Source organism: Poecilia reticulata, chromosome 20 (assembly GCF_904066995.2).
Source record: "Poecilia reticulata chromosome 20, P_reticulata-male-v2, whole genome shotgun sequence".
NCBI classification, from domain to species: Eukaryota; Metazoa; Chordata; class Actinopteri; order Cyprinodontiformes; family Poeciliidae; genus Poecilia; species Poecilia reticulata.
This window is the reverse complement of record NC_088849.1, coordinates 5466346-5486155: the sequence shown is the minus strand read 5'-3', so window position 1 is coordinate 5486155 and position 19810 is coordinate 5466346. Positions and strand designations below refer to the sequence as shown.

At 43.7% G+C, this 19810-nt stretch overlaps 1 protein-coding gene across 1 annotated transcript; it reads right to left on the bottom strand.

Annotated features, from left to right (window-relative positions):
- Window positions 1-3622: 3622 nt before the first annotated feature.
- Window positions 3623-18978, bottom strand: LOC103482383 (homeobox protein Mohawk). Its single transcript, XM_081601639.1, is given in 8 exon segments — window positions 3623-4808; window positions 4810-5031; window positions 5147-5180; window positions 10912-11259; window positions 13061-13214; window positions 15181-15340; window positions 17763-18019; window positions 18732-18978. Coding segments are annotated over 7 exon segments (1209 nt in total). The 5' UTR covers window positions 17939-18019; window positions 18732-18978; the 3' UTR covers window positions 3623-4693.
- Window positions 18979-19810: the final 832 nt, after the last annotated feature.

The following is a 19810-nucleotide window of genomic DNA, read 5'->3' as shown; positions in this document are numbered from 1 at the left end:
ACAGACACATGCATGTGTTTGTAGCTCAGCCAGCCGCTGACTGAGTGTGTGTTCGGCACATTCACACTCTGGGTGTTTACCGTCCAACAGGTTTTCCCCAAAGCTGCAGAACATCCTGCTGTGAACATGAGCCAACCACACCTCGCCTGAACCCAAACACACATTCAGCTTCACATACTTCCTTCAGAGTCCAGCAGAAACAAGGAGAACCTTATCCACAGAGGAGAAGGAAGGAAATGCAACAAGCCTGAGAAAAATCAGGCAGATGTGGAAACTAGGGTTGGGCAATGTATATATTATTGAGCAGTTAACCTCAATAATAAATCGATAATATTAGCTTCCCCCTCTGCCCCTTAAAATGAAGAATATGATACATCAGCATAAATTCTTCATAGCCAGTGATATTGATTCCCTTGGACTGGACTGTTTTTTTTGTTGTTTTGGGGTTTTTTTTGCTGTTAATTTTACTGCCACTTTAAAATAGCACTATCTGCAACTACATAAACAAAATCTAAATTTTCAATTAAGAGCTATTGAACAAATAATTGCAACTGAACATGTTTTGAAATACACAATAATTTCCAACATCCTTGCTGAACCCAAAATGTTGCCAAACAATTGAAGATATATTTCTGGGGGAATGAGCTGCTCCTCGTCCTTCTCAACCGAGACGACCATGGCTGCAGCTTGGAGACCTCCAGTGTTGTAGAGCTCATCTCCTGGTGGCTCTTCTGGTGAATTTTTCCCACGCTTCCTATGCACTTACTTTTTACATTAAAACTCATAATATTTCCTTCTCTTGGGTGACCATATGTCCAGGTTTTTAATTGCTTCTGAAAGGAGATATTAAACTGATTTGCTGTTTGCAAACCTCACTGTCTCTTCTTCTTCTTGATTGTTATTGGCTGTTGGCAAACAACTGAAAGAATCATCACTGCCACCAACCATTAAGGAGTGTGGACCACATGACAAAAAAATTTAATGAATTGAATCATGGTATACACCTTATATATATATATATAGTTTGATATGTTCAAGTTCCTGAATCTTACTCCAATAAATTAACAATGTCCAATTTTCATACTACTATGATTCTTAACTAACTTGTTTCTATGAATCAAGTTAGTTAATTACATCTTTTCACTTCTTGTAAATTGTTGCAGACTTGATGGGGTGGAGTCACATGACTACACCTAGCACAGCATCCTAAAAGGGACATACATGAACATAGCCTACAGACAAAAAAAGACAAAAACAGCTCTTTAGTTTTGTAAAACACTGAAAGTCTTGGCATCGGGAAAGTATGTCATAACTTCAAAAACCTGTTAATTTTTGTTTTGTCATCCATTCCTAGTGGAAACAGAAGACAATAGAAATGATGATCAAGTGAAGGAGAGCTCAGAAAACGGAAGAGTTGGATGGAAACAACTGATCTCTCCTAGAACAGAAATGGTTTTCTGTGGACACAATGAAATATTACTAACAGATCATGCTCTGCCTCTTATCACGAAACAACATGTCGATGGGTAAGACTTTTTGAGAATTTGTTGGTTTTTCCTAATATTTCTTTGCAAGTTGCTGAAGCCGTCTTCAGTTATGTAACCAGCAAAAACAAATTATATGAAAAGCAGAATAGAAAGTTACTTGGCTCTTTTCATCATGCAGCTTACTGATCCAGTAGGTCAACAAGAACTGTGGAAAAAGATTCTGTTAAATCCAGCGCCAAAGATGTTGGATCAAGCAAGTGATCAATTTAAGAACAGCATATCATGTCTACTGAGATGAATAAATTATGGTGGAATCATCAAACAGATCTGAAGTGACAATCGATTTTCCAACACGAGGAGATCAGAGTCCAAATCCAGCTTCTACTTCATGCCAACACTAGTTTGTGGTCCAGAGTTCTCGGGTATTTCAAACAGCTTTGCCTGAGCCTGAAGTGAAAACGGAAAACTTGATGAAACCAGAGAGAAGGGCAGTGGTGCGACATCCTGAACAGAGGACCAAACCTGACAGCCACTGAGTTGCTGCCAAGAGAACTGACCCATGTTAAATCAGTTCAGTGTTCCCCAGAGAGACTCTGCACAGTTCTGTTGTAAACTTGGTGATTGGAAGGACAGACTTGGAGAAAGACAAAGGACAGAGGACATGAAGAGTGGAGCAGTTTAACAGCCCTCTAATATCAGTTGGTCACTTTTAGTTTGACCACATAATCTTCAGTCTGAGGAAGGATTTGCCATTTCTGGTGGATCTTTCTGAAGGTCAGAAGGAACAGTGCCGGTTCAGGAACACCTGGGACTTTTAACAAGACCCAACAGGCTCATGATGGACGGGCTTAGAGAAACATTCTCCACCCTCATCACGCTCCAACGGTGTCTGCTCAGATCACACAGGATCAGATGGTCACTGGGGAAGTAAAGTCACTCTGCCATGTGGTATAAAGATGAAATATGATAAATTGGAGTGAGATATTTCTCCTTCACATTCAGATCTTGACTTCAGATTGTTCTGTCACCATCCAGTGGAAAGTTTCTTTACTGCAGGGAAAGCTTTCAGCTCTTAATTGGGATATAGTTTCTACCTGACCAAAGTCAGCACACCCCATCTGTTCCTGCTTAACCTTGATGTGTGAAACACAAAGGTCTGATCAGTATTTAAAGAGAAAATAGCTCCAGGTGGTGGATGGATAGATGGAACAGGAAACTGTTTTTCTTCCACACTTTTCCAAAACAAGCCTGTCCATCCAACCGAGGAGCAACATGGGTGGAGGTGTTCAGCTCTCAGCTGGACGTTGTTAAAGTTTCTCTGACAACAACACGGTCAGGAGGTGAAGGACCGACAGGTAAATGACCTGCAAGACCTTTCTGAAAGAGCCAATCAGTTCAAAGCTCTGCTCCAAAACTTAACATCAGTTTTATTATTCAGTCTGTTCCTGTTTCTCTCCATCCTGACGTGGATGGGTCTGAAGAATGACGAGTGTTCAAAGCAAAGGGCCAAAAGACAATTAGAACCTCATCAGGGTAGTTAAAGGAGTAGAAAAACATGTCAGGTTGTGATATGTTTCCAGGGATCCCTGAGTAGAACCGTTCCATGTTCATGTTATGGTCATCTAGGTCTTGACAGAAGGAGCAAGAAATGGACAAAGGAGAGGTGAATTTTTCCAGTCAGAGCGATTTAAACCTCCCCAAGGCACCATTATTTATCCTGCATCAGATGACTGGAAGACCTGCTATTGCCAATGGATTGATACAGGTCAGAGGAATGCTCTGGAGAGATTCAGAGTCTGCAGATCAGCTTCAGCCTCATTATTTTACAACAGGGGTGTTTCAGTCCAGTCCTCGAGAGCTACCGTCCTGCAAATTTTAGAACGGCTCGGAATCATTCCTGAAGTTTTTTTTCTATTGATGCTATATTAATGTCAAACCCATAATTCAACAAAAAATAATTCTGCTAACTTTAATCTCAGATCAAAAGACAATTATTTGTCAGTATTTCTATTATGAAATATAAAATAAAATCTGAGAGTTTGTGAAACTTTCTGGTTGCTAACGCTTTGTAGTGTTTGGTGCAGCGGGTTGTTCTGTCATTGTTAGTCTCAGTGTATAAAAACAGACATGACTCATTCCATTTAGAACTTTATTCATTGCTGTTACAAACCAACAATTTATAAAAGAAATTTTACATGAGAACAAATCTAAGAGCTCAAGGAGATACATACATGGTCATTGGATTGAACATCCAGTCTTCACCTGAATAAACAAATATATTAGTAAATAATAAAAACTGATGGTTACCTTTGATATAAATACAACAAAGTCATCTTGTTCCTGTTTCATCCCTACGTGTCCTGATTTACTGCGTGATGCAACAATATGCATAATGACTCCTCTGTTGTCAGGGGAACAAGGTTCTCCCTGTTAGAGCATCAGTTCTGTTCAGGATCACAGACGATGACTTCAGTTCATCGTCATTTTAATTTACAAAATGATTGGAATGAGTTTCATTGTTTGTCTTCATATCACCTCCTCTCTGCCTTATGTACTGTACTGTCGACCCTAACAGGGTTCTGTTGACTGGCCGTAAAATAATACAGACAGATTGTGGTTCCTCTATTATCCCACCAGATGAAGTAATGTAACTTTGTCTCTCATTAGTTTGACTTTCCTTCATCATTTTGTTAAAATACGTTCCCAACCAGGAACTCTGAAACATCCAACACCAGAAACTGAAACGGTGCAGCTCAATTCTTTCTTGAGGTCTCTGATCACAACAACAGTTTGAGTGTCAGAAAATATACTTCTGAACTTATGTCCATTATGACCCACATGAACAGAACCTGGATGAATGAGGGAAAAAACTGTTTTGATCCAAAACAGAACCAGTTGACACATCCAGGCAACAATCATATATGCTTAAGGCTATAGTGGTTCATATAAACACCTGGTCTAAGTAGCAAAGTCAAGGTTACAGTGAAGCTTCACTGCTGCTGACATCTGTTGTAGATCTGAACAATCAGAGAGCTGATCTGCTAAAACAAACAAAGGCACTTTGGAGAATACAAAATGTGTACCAGTAAAAATAGAAATAAAAAAAGAGTAATAAAAAAATAACATTACAAAAGTTTCTAATTTTAAGAAAAGGATGGTCAAGAAATCGTATAGACATTTTCAATAAGAGCAAATACTGACGTTTTTCAACTTGAAACGCCTTTCTTCTCCTCAAGCACAAGTTGTTCCTCTGTCAGGGCGAGTTTATTTGGCCTCTGTTTGCTGAGAGAGGAATGTTTGTTGCTTTGCGTAGACGGATAACGTCAGAGCTAAAACTTCAGCAGCAGCAGCTGAAGGTTTTTTAACAGTCTTCACCTCGGCTATATGGGAGGACTTCTGGATGATGCAGCTGGTTGTCCCGGAGACGCTGTCCTTCCCCTGAGCCAAGTTGGTCAAGGCCATGGCGGCGTTGATCTCCTTCCAGTACGTCTCATCTTTGGCCTTCACCTTCTCCTTCTGCGTCGCTGCGACGCCACCGTTGCCCCTGACGACCGGCACAACATGCAAACACGCACAGAGAGAACAAAACACAGAGCGTTACAGCTCACGTTCAGCTGGTGATTGGACACAGGTTATCTGGGGAGAGAAGGTCGACTCACTTGTCATGTTGACTTGATCCATGGTCTGTGGCTTCTGAAAGCAGAGAGAGAAAAACTCAGTAGACTCCTCTGGGTCAGAACACCAGGACACTCTAGGAAAAGAGATTTTTAATCTCAAGGAGTTTTTTATCCTGGTTAAATAAAGGTTGATGATGAAGACCTGTATGTTCAGCAGATTAGTGGATGTGTGTGAGTGTGCGTGCGTGTGTGTGTGTGGGGGGGGGTGTGCGTGCGTGCGTGTGTGCATGTGTGTGCGTGTGTGGTGTGTGGTTTTTGACTTGTGTTTTGTTCTTCCAGTGGACACCGTGTCCTCAGCAAACATGTGCTGCTCTGGTTTCTGTCTTTATTTAAAATGCTGGAGGAAAAAAACACGTTTTAGCAAGAAGGCTTCAAGCGTAGAGGTGACTGATAGGATGGAGCTGAAAGATGTTTCTTATGACTCATAAAGTCCACGGTGTAATATTTAGTTGGAAAACAAATGGAGCCCGGCCAGCATAATTGAGTTGTCTGAAGAAATCAGATCGAAAAAGACGGAGCGAAACAGATCAGAGAGGGAATGAAAAGGCAGCGAGTGAGTCAGTGGGAGAAAGATGGCCGCCTGCTGGCTCTCCTCCCCCCTCCTCAATGGGACCAATCTCCATCTCATCTGTGAAACATTAGTGAGAAACAGAAAAGTCATTAAACAATGAAAGTAAAGTTGTCTTTATGGCAGCCAGAGTGTTTACTTCAGCTGTTTACTGAGAGTTCTTGGTGTTTTTAGACCTCAACCTGTCTTCTGTCTTGTGTCCAGCCTTCGCTCAGATCTGCCCAGCAGTGAAAATGACAACACAAGCTTGGAGTTTCATGAGGCATTAAAAGACAGCAGAACATCTGGACTTTTTAGCTGTGCAGCCTCAGGCGCTCTCCTTAAGTTCACTAAACATTTAAGAAGTTTGCTCTTTACCAGCTAGAGATGACTGGATGAGCAGAAAATGTTCAAAAGAGGAAAATAATCTGAAAGTTTCCATTTAGTCCAAAGGTATTAAGAGTGTCAGACGTACAGCAGGTCATCCTTTGTTCAGAACAAATCCCTCACAGGGAAACCCCGTCTTCTACAACCTCACTCTGAACATCCTGCATGTCAATCGGTCCCTCCTCCTGAGTAACATTTTCATCTTCACTGCATCTTTTCTTACGAATATAAAAGTCCAACATTGTGAAAGCCAAAACATTAAACTGCTCTGATTTCACAGCTTTATCCTGGTCACCTCTCTTTCTGCTTTAAAAGCCTCCAGAGTTTCCAAACATCCTGATCCACTGATCTCATCTCTGCAGGCTCCACCAGCCTCAGACTCTCCATCTCCTCGCTGCTCTTCTGTCTGCTTCCCATGCAGTCTGAGCCATGATGACAGGACAAGGTCTGAGACGCTCCGGGTTGATACGGCCTGATTAGGAAATGCTCCTCTAGTTTTCTGGTTCATTTTTGGATTCTTCCACAGAGAGGAGCCTGACCTCACTCACCACAGTTCTCTCCTTAGAAGAAGAGAAGGAATGTGTGAGAGGGAGATGAGGACGCGATAACCCAGAGTTACAAACCACTCACTTTTAGTTCAGGTTGTAGTTTGTCAGAGACTTCCAACAATATCCTCACATTCCTGTCTGTCCACAATTCCCTGCTGTTCCGTCTTTTCCTCTGCTGTTGTCCTGCTTTATCTGGGAGTCTCTATTTCACTGACATTCCCTCGGTCTTCATCCTCTGTCCTCCATGTGACCTGAGATGTTCTGGAAACATCCTCCCTGATCCAGGTGATCCAGGGTGACCAGCCTAGCTGCTGAGTCAAAAAGACACTGTTTCTTCTTTTTTTCAGCAAAGCTTCACTCTGAGACGTGATTAGAACTTCTGAAATCCTCTGACAGTACCCAAGTCTGAGTCTGTTTGCAGAAAGTGAAATGAGTTCATCTCAAGTGATCAAGTTTGACTCAGTTGGACCTGCACAGACCTCTGCAGATGAATGAAAAAGCTCAGATTTCCTCTGAAGCAACTAATGAGGAATAGGAGAAAGCTGATGTCTGATCCATTTGAAGTGCAAGCACAACTTTTTTTTTCCAACATGGCAACATGCAGCCTCTTTGGAGACTCAACCAGAGACACATGAGGAATCAAAAGTTCTTAGACTGAGTCGAATTTTATATTTGTGAACAAACAAAACAGTGACTGCATGAATTACTGATAACCCAATGGGAAATGGCTATATATATATATGACTAAACCCTGTTGAATAGCACATTAAATTGTTGTTTGGCATACTGTAGGATGTTCCGGAACATCCAGTCTGGAACTGGAAGCAGAAAACAGTGACTTATTGCTGCTGTCATACAGCATGTCCAGAAGAGTCAGCAGAAGACTGACCGTCTTCCACCAGGAGCTTTTATTACAGCTTTCTCTGAAACATTCTTAGGAATGATCAACTCTTGCTGGTGGCAAATAAAACGCTCACATTAGGGTGGAAAAAAGAAGCAGTAACCACAGGGAAACATTACTCACGTTTGTAAGTGTTTACATGTGGACTAAAGCAGCCTTTCTTGGGGATCTGGAGGCCAAATGACATGTTTGTGCAGGACTTACTGCATCATTATGTTGCCGTTGTTCACATTGGGAGCTCAGCTGTCCTCTGTGTGAGTCCTGACTGGGTTACACCTCTGCTCTCTGGTTGTGAAGGTCTCTTTTCCTCCATCCCGTGGGAACACAGAGGCTACCTATTGTTCTACAGCCGACTCGGCTTTTAAAATGGAAACAGTTTGTGTTTTCCACAGAGTCGGGCAGTGCGGCTCCCTGAGCAGGTGGACAGCTGTGTTCCTCACATCTCAACATCTGATGGTGGGGGTGGGTGTGTGCATGTGTGTGTGAGCCTCATTGTCTTACAGTCTTGGTGTGCCAATCATTTAAAACCCCTCAGACTGACAGAGCTTTTTATTCATCTCTCTTCCAGCTCCATGTTGGGGAGCTGCCTACATGTAAACTGTGTCTGTGTTGATGTTTGGGAACCTTTCTCTGCAGCTTCACAGACAGCATGAACATGTTGGTCTCAGTCTGCTGCTGTCCTCAGTCTGTGTCCATGAAGTGGCAGAATCCACCATCTGAGCCAGGAGATTTATCACTAATATGGCAACAAGATGTCATTTTGACTGCTGTATTTAAAGATCATTTCATTTATCTTGCAAGCTTATAACTAAGATACATTTAGTTTTAATTTGTCAAATAATATTTTTAAAATCAAAACGTCATAAGTGATCTATATTTGTATTTTAATAGATGTCATTTTATTATGCATCAAGCTTTTACCTTTTTTGAAAATCATCAGATGGTAAAATATACAAAAGCTGAATTTTCAAACAATTCATCCTAGAAGTCTAACAAAAATACATTTCTGTAAATCAGTAATAAGACGATGCTACCATCTTCTTCTAATCCATCCATTATTCTCAAATCAAAGGCTGATTGATCCAGTTAGTTAGGCTTAAAATGTGGAAGAAAAAGAACAAACGCCAATTTTCTAAATTTCAGTTTTTTGTTTGATGCGTGTGTGCATGAGGGCTGCAGAACATAACACCGATTTATTATCTTGGCCATATAACCATGCTGTAATAAATGTTACCTCATTAGCTGCCATGCATTCAGGCTCTATCTGAATGGGGTTTTTGTTGTCGGTTGTTTCTTGCTGTAGCTTTAGAAGGTTTAGATGTTAAAGAGTTGCCAAAACAGCAAACATCGGTCAGAAGCATCTTTTTCATTAAAACCTGGTTGAGATGAAAATTATCCAATTTCTTTTATAAGGAGCTGGGTAAATTATATATGTTTAAACGTAGGATTAAGTTTATACGTTTATAACATTAACACTTTTTAATATTTTATTTATTCATCTTAAGACATTGTCACTGCAACATCCTCCAGTATTATCCACCAGGCAGCTCTAGTGAGGATGTGATGTTTGAGGTCTTGGAGCTTCACCAGTGGGATTCCTTTCAAGCCGACTGAAGTTTAGTTTTTAACTGGAGCCAATCCATGATCTCCATTTGCTGCCACGTCTGACTGCTCTTTGTAGTCAGGAGTTCTGGCTGAGCCCACAACAACCAACTGGGACACATACAGACTTTGAACCAATGGGACGGCAGCTACCAGGTTCACCACTTTTCCTTGATCAATCCCAACTTTGTTACAGACTCTAACTTACCAAGACAATAAGACCAGAAAACTCCCTGGACAAACTGAAGATGTGGAGATCTTTTAAAGCCAGAGAACAGAACCCAGTCTGGGCTTGAAGCTTTCAGTAAACTTAAATCAGATTTATTTGGACATTGTGTCCTCTGTGGAGGTGATAGAAGAACAGATTTATGTCAGATCTGCTGCACAGGGACACATTTGTCTCTCGCTATAAAACATAAAACTCTTTGTAAAAGAAGAATGTGTTCTCTAAAGAAATATCTGGAATTTGCAGCAAACCAGAGAAAAAAACTGCAGGAAATGAGAAAAACTTGACCTTGAAATCATTTCTCTCTCCCTGCAGTTTTTCATTTGCTTTGTTCCTCAAAAATCAGATGTGGAATGAAAATTTTACTTTCTCAATTCTTATTCTAATTTGGATCAGATCTGATTTTCCCAGAAGGAGCTTGTCTCTTTTGAATGAATCTTTCCATTTGACCCAATAAGCTTCTGTCACATGTAACTTGTGTAAAAGTATCAGAGTCCAGGGAGGCCAAGAGGGAGACGTCAGCGGCCAGAAATTATTATAACCAGAGAGATAAAACAGTCAGTGTCTATTAAAGGCAGCAGGTCGGACAGCTGAATTCAGCCCTTCTGGGATTTGTCTTGATAAAATCTGCTGGAGTGAAGCTTCTGCAGTGAAAACAGCCTGATGTTGGCTCAGGTCAAAGGGTTTTAATTGTTCCTGTCAGACTCATTGATTCATTTCAGATACACACACTCTGTCTGTTTCACACTCAGACAAGAAGAAACACTTTTGTCCAAAAGAGACACAATAACAGCAGCTCTTCCCTCCAACATTCCAGTTCAGATCCGGACCCTCCTTGTTCTGGTCGTGTTCAACACAAAGAAAAATGTTACTTCTGGATGTGAAGTCCACCTGAACAAAGACCCAGTGTTCTCAGCCGATACAAACACAGCTGACCTTGATTGGTTACATCTCAGAAACGCTGCAGGAACTCCTGCAGAGGTCCCACATTCAACTCTCAGTCTCAAGAAGCCTGTTGGACATTTTGCTCTGCTCCCTCCTCTGGAGCCACAGCAGGATCAAAGACGGGACAACAGCAGCCTGACAGTCTTCAACATGGCCTTGTTGTGTCTGACCTGTTAGACCCTGGTCAGCTGGAGGTGAAGCTCCTCCCACCTCTCTGGACGGCCTCAGAGCCAACCAGTGGTTCAGTGTGTGTGGGTTTGACAGTGTGCAGGTTACTGGATATGCTTGTGTGTTTCAGATGAACTGCACCTTGTTTAAATTTTACAAAATACTCCAAGAAGCTCCTGAACAGCCTCTCCACTTCAACAACCATGAGGAGAAGATTAAGCAACACATCCAACATGTTCAATTAAAGGAAGAAGAGAGAAAGTTAGCAGGAGAGATATTAGAGACCCTGCAGAGGGACAGACAGCTGGACATAATGGACAAGCTGCAGGGATGAAAACAAACGTCCAGAAAGAAGACAAAGATCAGACATGAGGAATGTGGTGTGTGTTGGAGAGTTCCTGGAAGAGTCAGTGGTCTCCTTACCGGCTCGATAGACGAAGTGGGCCTCAGCTTCAGAGGACGACGGCGACAGCAGCTCGTCGTCGAACTCGTTGGAGCTGAAGGAGCCAGAATGGTTCCTCTTGCGAGCGTCCATGACAGCGTTGGCCACCATGACGTGCCGCAGAGAGTCGTTCAGGTAGCGGTGCAGCAGGCTGCTCTTGTACTTGGGTGGAGACACGTAGTCCTCAGCCTCCACGGCAGAACGCAGCACTGGGTCCATGCCGATGGCCACGCCCACCATGGGGGAGCCCTCCTTCTTGATGACGCTCTGGTACAAGGGCTTGGTGAGATCCTCAGGACCGCTCTGTGTCCTCTGAGGGTTGTCTCCATCTGCAACATCAGGACATGCTCACATGACTGTTCTGTAGGTGGAGGACAGGAAATCTTCTCCACAACAAGAACCATCTCTTAAAACTTCAGAACAAACTTCTGTTGCCATGGTGATCTGTAGTACAAGATAAACATCATTTCAATTCAGGTTCTTGTCCCGACTCCTAACTGGGATCAGTTAACAACATAGAACATTGTAAATGAACCTCAACTCTCCACAGCCAGTAAGGAAAACTGTGTCTGAATTGATCTCTGTTGGTTTGTCTCTCAGGTCTGTTCTTCATTTACTGACAGTGAACACCTGAAGGGAATCTCGTCTTCAAGTCTCTCAACCTACAATAAGAGCTCAGTCGACTCGTTGGGTTGTAGAGCTCTCTACGGTTCAAGAACATCTGTTGTTGGTCACATTGATGCAGGAACAGTAAAGACTGCATCACAAGGCCTGTATATACATATGGTGATGTAAACCAGTGGAGTGACTGGTTCCAGTCTCTCCATCTTCATCTGGGTCGCTGCATTTAGGTCCCATCAGTTTTATGTGGTCATAAAGTCACTAAAACAATCAGTGGAAGTCCACATTGGAATGACTCATTTCCTCCATCAGATGTTGGACTCCAGGTTCAGTTATTGTCTCAGTTCTGTTCACTCAGTCTGAAGGAAAACTGTTATTTGGAGCTAATCTTTAATTCAAACAGCAGAACCAGGAGACTTCATCCTGCTGCTCCTGCCAGTCCAGCCCAGTCCAGACTTCAGACCCAGAACCAAACCCTAACGAATGCTGGTCCATTTCCTCTATCTGAACTCAACCTCTGTCCCCTGCAGAATTAAATCCTTCCCAGAATGCTTTGCAGCTGAGGAGACTGAATTGAAGCCCAGCTTCCCACCTGATGAAAGAAACGGGAAGAAGATAAAACTCTGATGAAAACCAAGAGATTCTCTGGCAGCAGGGAAATCAGAGACACGTCACTTCAGATTCTGTTGCTGCCAGGACTGCAGGTCTGTCATTTGGCCGGGTTAGATGTCTTGTTCAGCCTGGTCCAAATTGAGATGAGAGCTTCCATTAATCAGAACCACATGGTTCTTCCAGCATCTCCTCTGTCACCAAACAATCTGACCTTTTGATTTAATCCAATAAAAATATTAAATTGTTCTCCTGATCAGAACATCCCCTCTGCTCTGGACTCCAATCAGAAAACAGGTTTTTACTTCAGCCTGGATTTGCTGCTGCAGCTCCAGAACAAGCTGGACCGTTTCAGGACAGTAAGAGGAATGAAGACACGGTCAGCGGGGTCAGATCTGCTCCCAGAAATAGTCTCTGGAACAAAAGCATAGGCTTCAGAACATAATGGAGGGCCTTTCAGCACACGGGCCAGCAGTGGGAGCGGGCTGCGGATCGCTCCAGAACCAGAATATGACAGGGAGACGAGTCAGGGAGATATACGGAGCCTCTGGTGGTGCAGCGGCCTGCGGCACACACAACACAAACACCATGCACACATTCCTCTGGGAGCCACACGCTCAGCTTCTCCTCCTCACACACTGAGGGAGAGATTACTGACACCACAGCGCTCTGAACTTTCTCTTCATTCACTGCAGGACGACTGAACTTTGACTTTCTTACGCTTCCTCACCAAAACGGGCCGGACCTTCCCATGAGAGCCAGCCTGTGTTTGCATATTTGTCAGCTCTGCTGACTGATAGAAGGAGAACATGCAGTGTTCTGGTTCTGAGCTCAGAAGATCAGATCCAAGTGTTTGTGCAGTTTGGACAGTTTGTCCTCAGAGCAGCAGGTGAGGCGTACCTTGGGAGCAGCTGTCGTCGCTGCTGACGCTCAGCCTCTCTGCGTTGCCCTGAACGTATTTGTTGTAGAGTTTGATCCGGAGCGCCCAGCTCAGGTCCGGCTGCCTCACCGTGTTCTTCAGGCGTCTCCTGGCGTTGGCGAACCAGTTGGACACCTGAGGGGGACAAAGCAGGAAGGGGACACACACGGCAAACAGGAAGACGTGTTAATGTCTGGAGTCCACACTCGTCCACATCCACAGCCAGACTAAATGTTGATCCTCAGTGGAGACGACGCCTCACTGCCTGCCACCAGTCTCAGGGAGAAAAACAGCAAGAGGAGCAAGAAAGAAGACAGAGACAGAAGACAGACACAGAAGACAGAGACAGAAAACAGAGAAAGAAGACAGAGACAGAAGACAGAAGAGAGACACAGAAAACAGAGACAGAAGACAGAGACAGAGACAGAAGACAGAGACTTAGTCCGGCTGCAGGTCAGCTGCAGCTCTCTGAACAGAGCCGAGAGGAACATCCCAGACGTTCTGCAGGAAAACTGAAGCCTCTCAGCTTTTTACTGTGTACAAAGAATCGGCTGACGGCCAGTGAACGCATCATTTCATGATCTAATGCTCTGACTGAGACACACGTCCCCATCCTGCTCATTCTGGACACGTCCAGCATCCCTCCAATAAGATGTTTTTTTCCATCTCTGTCTTTAAGATCCGATAAAAGAGACACTTGAGCCGCTGCTCTTCCTTCCACTGGGACTGGAGACCATTAGATGTTCTACTGGAATAACTTTTCATGCTCAATAGATTTCAAGCTGCTTATGAACTGCCGGGGACGGCGGCCTCATGCTGGACTACTTAGTTTTCACGTCCTCTCCTTCAGGATCACATTTCCCACTGTCTTCAGTCTGCAGCCCAGCAGGCAGGAAGCAGCAACTCGTTGACCAGAAGGACTTGGAGGGGAAGGGACGGTGTCCTCATGAAGACGGGAGGTCCCAGAGGAGACAGCATGTTACCACGGAGATGGAGTTCAGGAACCATGGAGACGGCACCGGATCATCGGTTCCATCTCACAACACTGACATGGAACAAAGCTAACTGTTGCGCTACAACATGACAGATTTAGCTGCTGTTTAACACCTGCTGCCAGGTCGGCCTCTCCAGGGAAAAACACACAGGAAGTGATGCGTTCAACGCCACTGGCAGCCTGAACAGCGGTCTGTCTGGACTAAACAGTGGAAGAACTGGGCTGTTCTCAGAAGCAATCAGTGGAAAGACAGAAAGACATCATGGTCACATCTGAGTTTATGTTCACACTTTGGGACAAAATGATCACTTGTTCAGTCCAAAAATACTTAAAAAGACTGAGAGGTTAAAGATTTATAACTGTCTGTTTTCATATTACTAATTGGCAAAAAACAAGATTTTTCATCCTTCATAAAGTGAAAACAGAACCAGGTTCATCCAACAAGGAGAACAGAGTGAGGGTGCACAGTAATTTGGCCCCGAATTTCTTACTTTATGGATTTCAGTGATTGGCCGATACCTGTAAAGTTGATCTTATCTTCCTCAGCAAAGGTCTAAAAATCAACCACGCCTCTTTTCCTCTGCCATGAGAGTCTTGACTGACAGACACCAGGTCATGTCTGCACGTTTGCAGTTAACAGTAGTCACTCCACTGTTGCCAAGTCAACAACTTTCTTGGTACATCAAGAAACATCAGTCTCAGCAAAAATCAGAATCAGCAGGTTAGACATTTTATAAATCATTATCAGCGATCAGCCAGAAAACTGCAATCAATGCACCTCTAAGGAATATCTAAAGAAAATCATTTGGGAATAATTTGCAAACAGGTAAACATCTATTTAGTTCTGACACTATTAGACTCCCTGGGACATGAGATGAAGCTGAGCTGCAGCTTTTGGAAGAAACAATCAAAGCCTGAGACGCCCAGCAGAGAGAAGCTGCAGGATCTGGAAGGCAGAGAAAACAACACTTCACTCCTGCTCAGCTGCTGCTAAACATTCAGGAAAGGTAAAAGCTGAACTGTCTAAACTGCAGCAGCCTGATCACTCTCCTGTCTCTGACTTTTCTTTCTCTCCTACTGGAATCAGAGCAGAAGAAAGCGTCTCACCTGGACCAGAGTCATCTGTGAGCCGAGCGCCAGCAGGATTTTCTCCGTCTTGGTCGGGTACGGGTTGTCTCTGTGCTTGTAGAGCCACTGCTTGAGCGGCCGCGCCATGTCCTGCAGGGCCTGGCGCTTGTGTCGCACTTTGCTGCCGCTGGGACGACCCCTGTGCACCAGCAGGGACAGCATTTAGACGCAGGCAAACAACCGGACACACCCCAGGGCTTCAGCATGCAGATGTCTGTAATTCACGGCGAGTCTAAAATGTCGACAGATGAATCAGAGAAACGTCCTGAAACCACAGGAGGAACACCTGAACCTGCAGATGTCAGTATGGTGCTGCTCTCCACTTCTCCTTTAGCTCCCAAAACGGCTCCACTGACTGCAGATGGAACCCATTTTAGTCGGACCTCAAAGCGGGCCCGAGGTTCTGGTTCTCCAAATATTTTCCTTGTAATCTGGATCAGCCTGAACATCGCGGAGCGCATTTCACTCTGACCTTTGACCCCAGAGCTCTGTTAGAGAACATTCCTTCACCTGATCCTGAATGTTTCTGCAGCTCCTTCCACTCTCTGCTTATTTCAGCCTAACAACCAGCTGATCCAAGCAAACCAAACTTTCTTCTCTTCTAATTGCTTCCTGTTCCAGACAAACAATGTCAGATCCATTCAGACCGGCTCTTCATGTGGTGAACTAGAACACAGAGCTGAAGGTGGATTTTTTTACTGGAAACAGATGTGGAGTTGGGGTAGCAGTCTGGCGATGCATCAATTGTTATGAATTTAATAGTTATCTTTTAAGCAAAAGTTCCACCTGTTTTCACACAGATCTACTATTTGTCCTCTCCAGCAGTACATGTATCTTTCTGTCATGTTTCAGCTGCTTTCAGCTCCAGTCATCGACTCCATGAAACAAACATGGAGGATAAAGTGTCCTCAGTTTCCTGCAGTTGATGATTAAATAACTTTTTATTGACCATTGTGGTGAATTTGTCTCATTATAGTACAACATGACGCATATATATAGGCATATATAGTGTTGCCACTGACGACTGTTGATGCAATTTGTCTCCATCTAGTGGACTTAGAATTTGCGCAAAATTTCGCAAACGTACACACTAAAGACCTAAATAGGTAGCGATTTATCAAACTGATACATAATTATTCAGCTTGACAGTATGAAACTGTAAAAACAAATTCAGTCGATGAGACAGAACATTGTCACGGGATCTTCGGTTAACGCTGCGCCAAAGTGTGTTAAAGTGAGACTGGTCGGTTTGGATTAATCTGGTTTTAATCATAATAATGCCTAAATGATTTTAATTTAAATAAGGGTGAAAAAATAACACAGTAATATGTTATTTATAGTCCTGCGACAGACTGGCAACCTGTCCAGGGTGACCCCGCCTCTCGCCCGGAACGTTAGCTGGAGGCACCAGAAACCCTCCCGACCCAACTAAGGGACAAGGGTGTAAGAAAATGGATGGATGGATGGATGGATGGATGGATGGATGGATGGATGGATGGATGGATGGATGGGTTATTTATATTTGCAGTTTCCAACACAGCATTTTGATTAACAGTTTAATAAAAACTTTTTTTTCATTTGGAATTATGCTCAGGACTGAAGACGAGCCTATTTTTCTTTGTTTCCAGATCAATTTAATCTTATTTGACATTTTCAATATATATATATATATATATATATTTCTTTTTTTATATTTTTCTGTATTTTACATTTTTTTATTTGAACATATATATTCAGGGTTTCATCCTGTATATTTACATGATGCTGGAGGCGCACTTTACACAATACATACTTAAATGAGCAACGTTTTGTTTACATTTTTTCGGTTAGATGCTAAAAATTCCAAACCTTACTTTTGAATAAATAAAATGGCTTCTGTGTAAAGAAAATAAATACTTAGATTCGCAGATTAATCAAATAATTAGTTAACAGATTCATGAAATAACAGACTTGTCTTTAGGCGCGGATCTAACTGGTGTCTCTGCAGCAACGAGCTACTGAACAAATATCAGCTGCTTCTTAATTCTAACCTTAATTCTGATCACAGCTTTAATGGTCATTAGATCAGCAGCAGTCTAGAAAAAGATTTATTATTGTTCTACATCACAACCTCAGGACGAAAATATTTAGAAACTACAGTCTGAACCGAGACGCTTTTAAAATCATTTTAGCCAAATTTGGAGCAAATGCGTATTTACGCACGTCGGTAGAAAAACTTCCATCATGTTCATTATTTTATTAATACATGCACATGATAAAAACTCTGCTGGGCTACTGCTGATGGAGTTTAATAATATTTCTACTTGAAATCTAAACCCATATCGGTCTTTAAATCTCTGGTTTAGATGTTTCATTTGCGGCGCTTATTTGCGCAAAACCCGAAGATTTAATCCCTGAGATCTGAGGAGAGTTTTTCCTCGTTTCTCGCTCAGCTAACGAGTGACCAGCAGGTTGACCAGGCTGTCAGATATCCCCCCCGTGGGTTCCTTCAACCACTAAAGCCGACCCTCATCCACCGCATGCTGAGCAGCAGCCTCTACAGAACAGAGAGCCTCACATACCCGCTCCGCCTGTGTCTGGCCGCCTGGCTGTCTCCGATGGCCGGGCTGCTGCAGAGGAGGTCTGGATGTTGGCCGTCGATGACCTCCAGGTAATTTCTGCTGCTCATTTCCACTTCCTTCGCCTTCTCCTCAAACAGGACCTGACTGCTCAGCTTGTTAAACACAACGGTGTTCATCTTTGGCCGCTCGGTCCGCAGATCTCTCTGCTGCGCTCAAATCCAAAAGGTTCGTGGAGGAAAGGTGTCCCCGCGTCTCTCCTGCGGAAGAATAGATGACATTTAGTTTGAGGATCATATGAACTAAATCCTTCATCTAAACTCCTCCACATGCAGCAGCTTCAGAGTTAAAGGCGAGCGGAGCCGCGGCGCTCTGACTCCACTTCAGTGTCTCTTTGGAAACAATCACAACCTGTTTGCTTCATTCAGAGTCTCCTCCCGCTTCTAGCGCGGAGAGGCGCTTCTTTCTGCGCTTTCATTGCGCATTAATTAGCACAATCAGCTAAGAAATAAATCCGGGATGAGTCGGTGTGGACTGAGAAACAGTTACTGGTTCTAGATCCACTTTCCTGCTGCGCTGTGGGGAAAAGCCCACGGAGAGACACGCAGACTGTGGATGGTGCAAAAGTCGTTTATTCTACAGGAAGAAATTCATAAGAATTCTGTTAAAGCGACTTAAACTACAGTTTGAAGCAAATGAACCGACTTCCTGCTTCAGAAACGACCTGCTCTTTCTTTCTCTCTGCAGCTTCATCACCATCAGCTGATCTGTCTCGGACTCGGATCCATCAGCAGCAGCAGCAGCAGCAGCAGCTTCGTGGAAAACATCTGGAATAGTTCCTTGACATCAACTACAGTGATGCTGGCAGTAATGTGACTGATTCAAAGTCGGGTTGAAGCAGCTGGAGCTGCGCCTTCAGAACATCTGAACCTGTCCTTTCATTCAACAAGTGAGTGGATCTGTGGCAGTTACCTTCCCCGGCTCCCTCCTGCGTCTCTCGGCTGTGCTGAACAATAATCCCGCTCCCAGCCGCCCATGCCCCGCTCACATGTTCCCCGCCTGAGTTTCTGAGCTCCAACCACACGGACCGCCGTCTCCTCCTCTGGTTTTATCCGGCGGCCCGGGACTCTGAATATCTGCGCCTGCTCATGTTTCCTTGCACAGAGGCTGAGCCTGCGAACATCCTGCTGCTGCTTTAGGCCGGTTCAGGGGCAGCGGCCCCCAGAGGGAAGGAGAGGGAGGCGGGCATGAATCTGAAAGAAGCAGGCTGTCTGTCTGAGCCACTGAGCTCCAAGGCACTGAGGATTAGAGATCCAATGGACAAATAATGTCTGTTTAGGAGCTGCTGTGCTGCTGCTGCTGATGGAGTTTAATTTATGATGTCAAAAGGTTGAATAGATTTTAGCTGCTAAAGATTTATGGTTTGATTCATTTGGTCCGGAAGCTGAAGGACAGAGCAACTCAAAACTTTCACAGATGAAAAAGATAAAACAGCAGCTCTAACTGAATCTGCATTTCTTGGTCCTATTTATGTTAGTTAGCATTAGCACTGTAGCACAGCCAGCTGCTACTGGAGGCTAGAAAACCTATAATTCAAAACCAGAATCAGTTTCAGCAAAAAGTCTACTAAGCTCCTTGGTGGACGGGTGATCTGTCCAATGTCCACTCTCTCACAGTCATCACCTGATGAAGACAGACACCAGCTTCTCTGCTACCCTGAGCAGAAACAAGTGGGGGTGGGTGGATGGATCGATTGCTCTACATTAATTTGATCCATAAACAAAGTTGTCCATCTTCCTTTGGACCATCTGCCTAAAGCTGAAGTTACCACGTCTGCTCTCTGCTAGTGAAATCCAGACAAATAGAAGAAATAGTTGGACTATAAATAGCCATGCCACAGCTGATTACTCCTGTCACATTATGTGCCCATGACTCAGAGGTTCTGAGGTTCTCAGCTGTGGGTTCCTTTGGGGTTTATCCAGAGTAGTTATTCCAGGGATGTGACTAACCATCTGGAGCGTTCAGCCTCTGTGTGATTATTGTTTATTTGT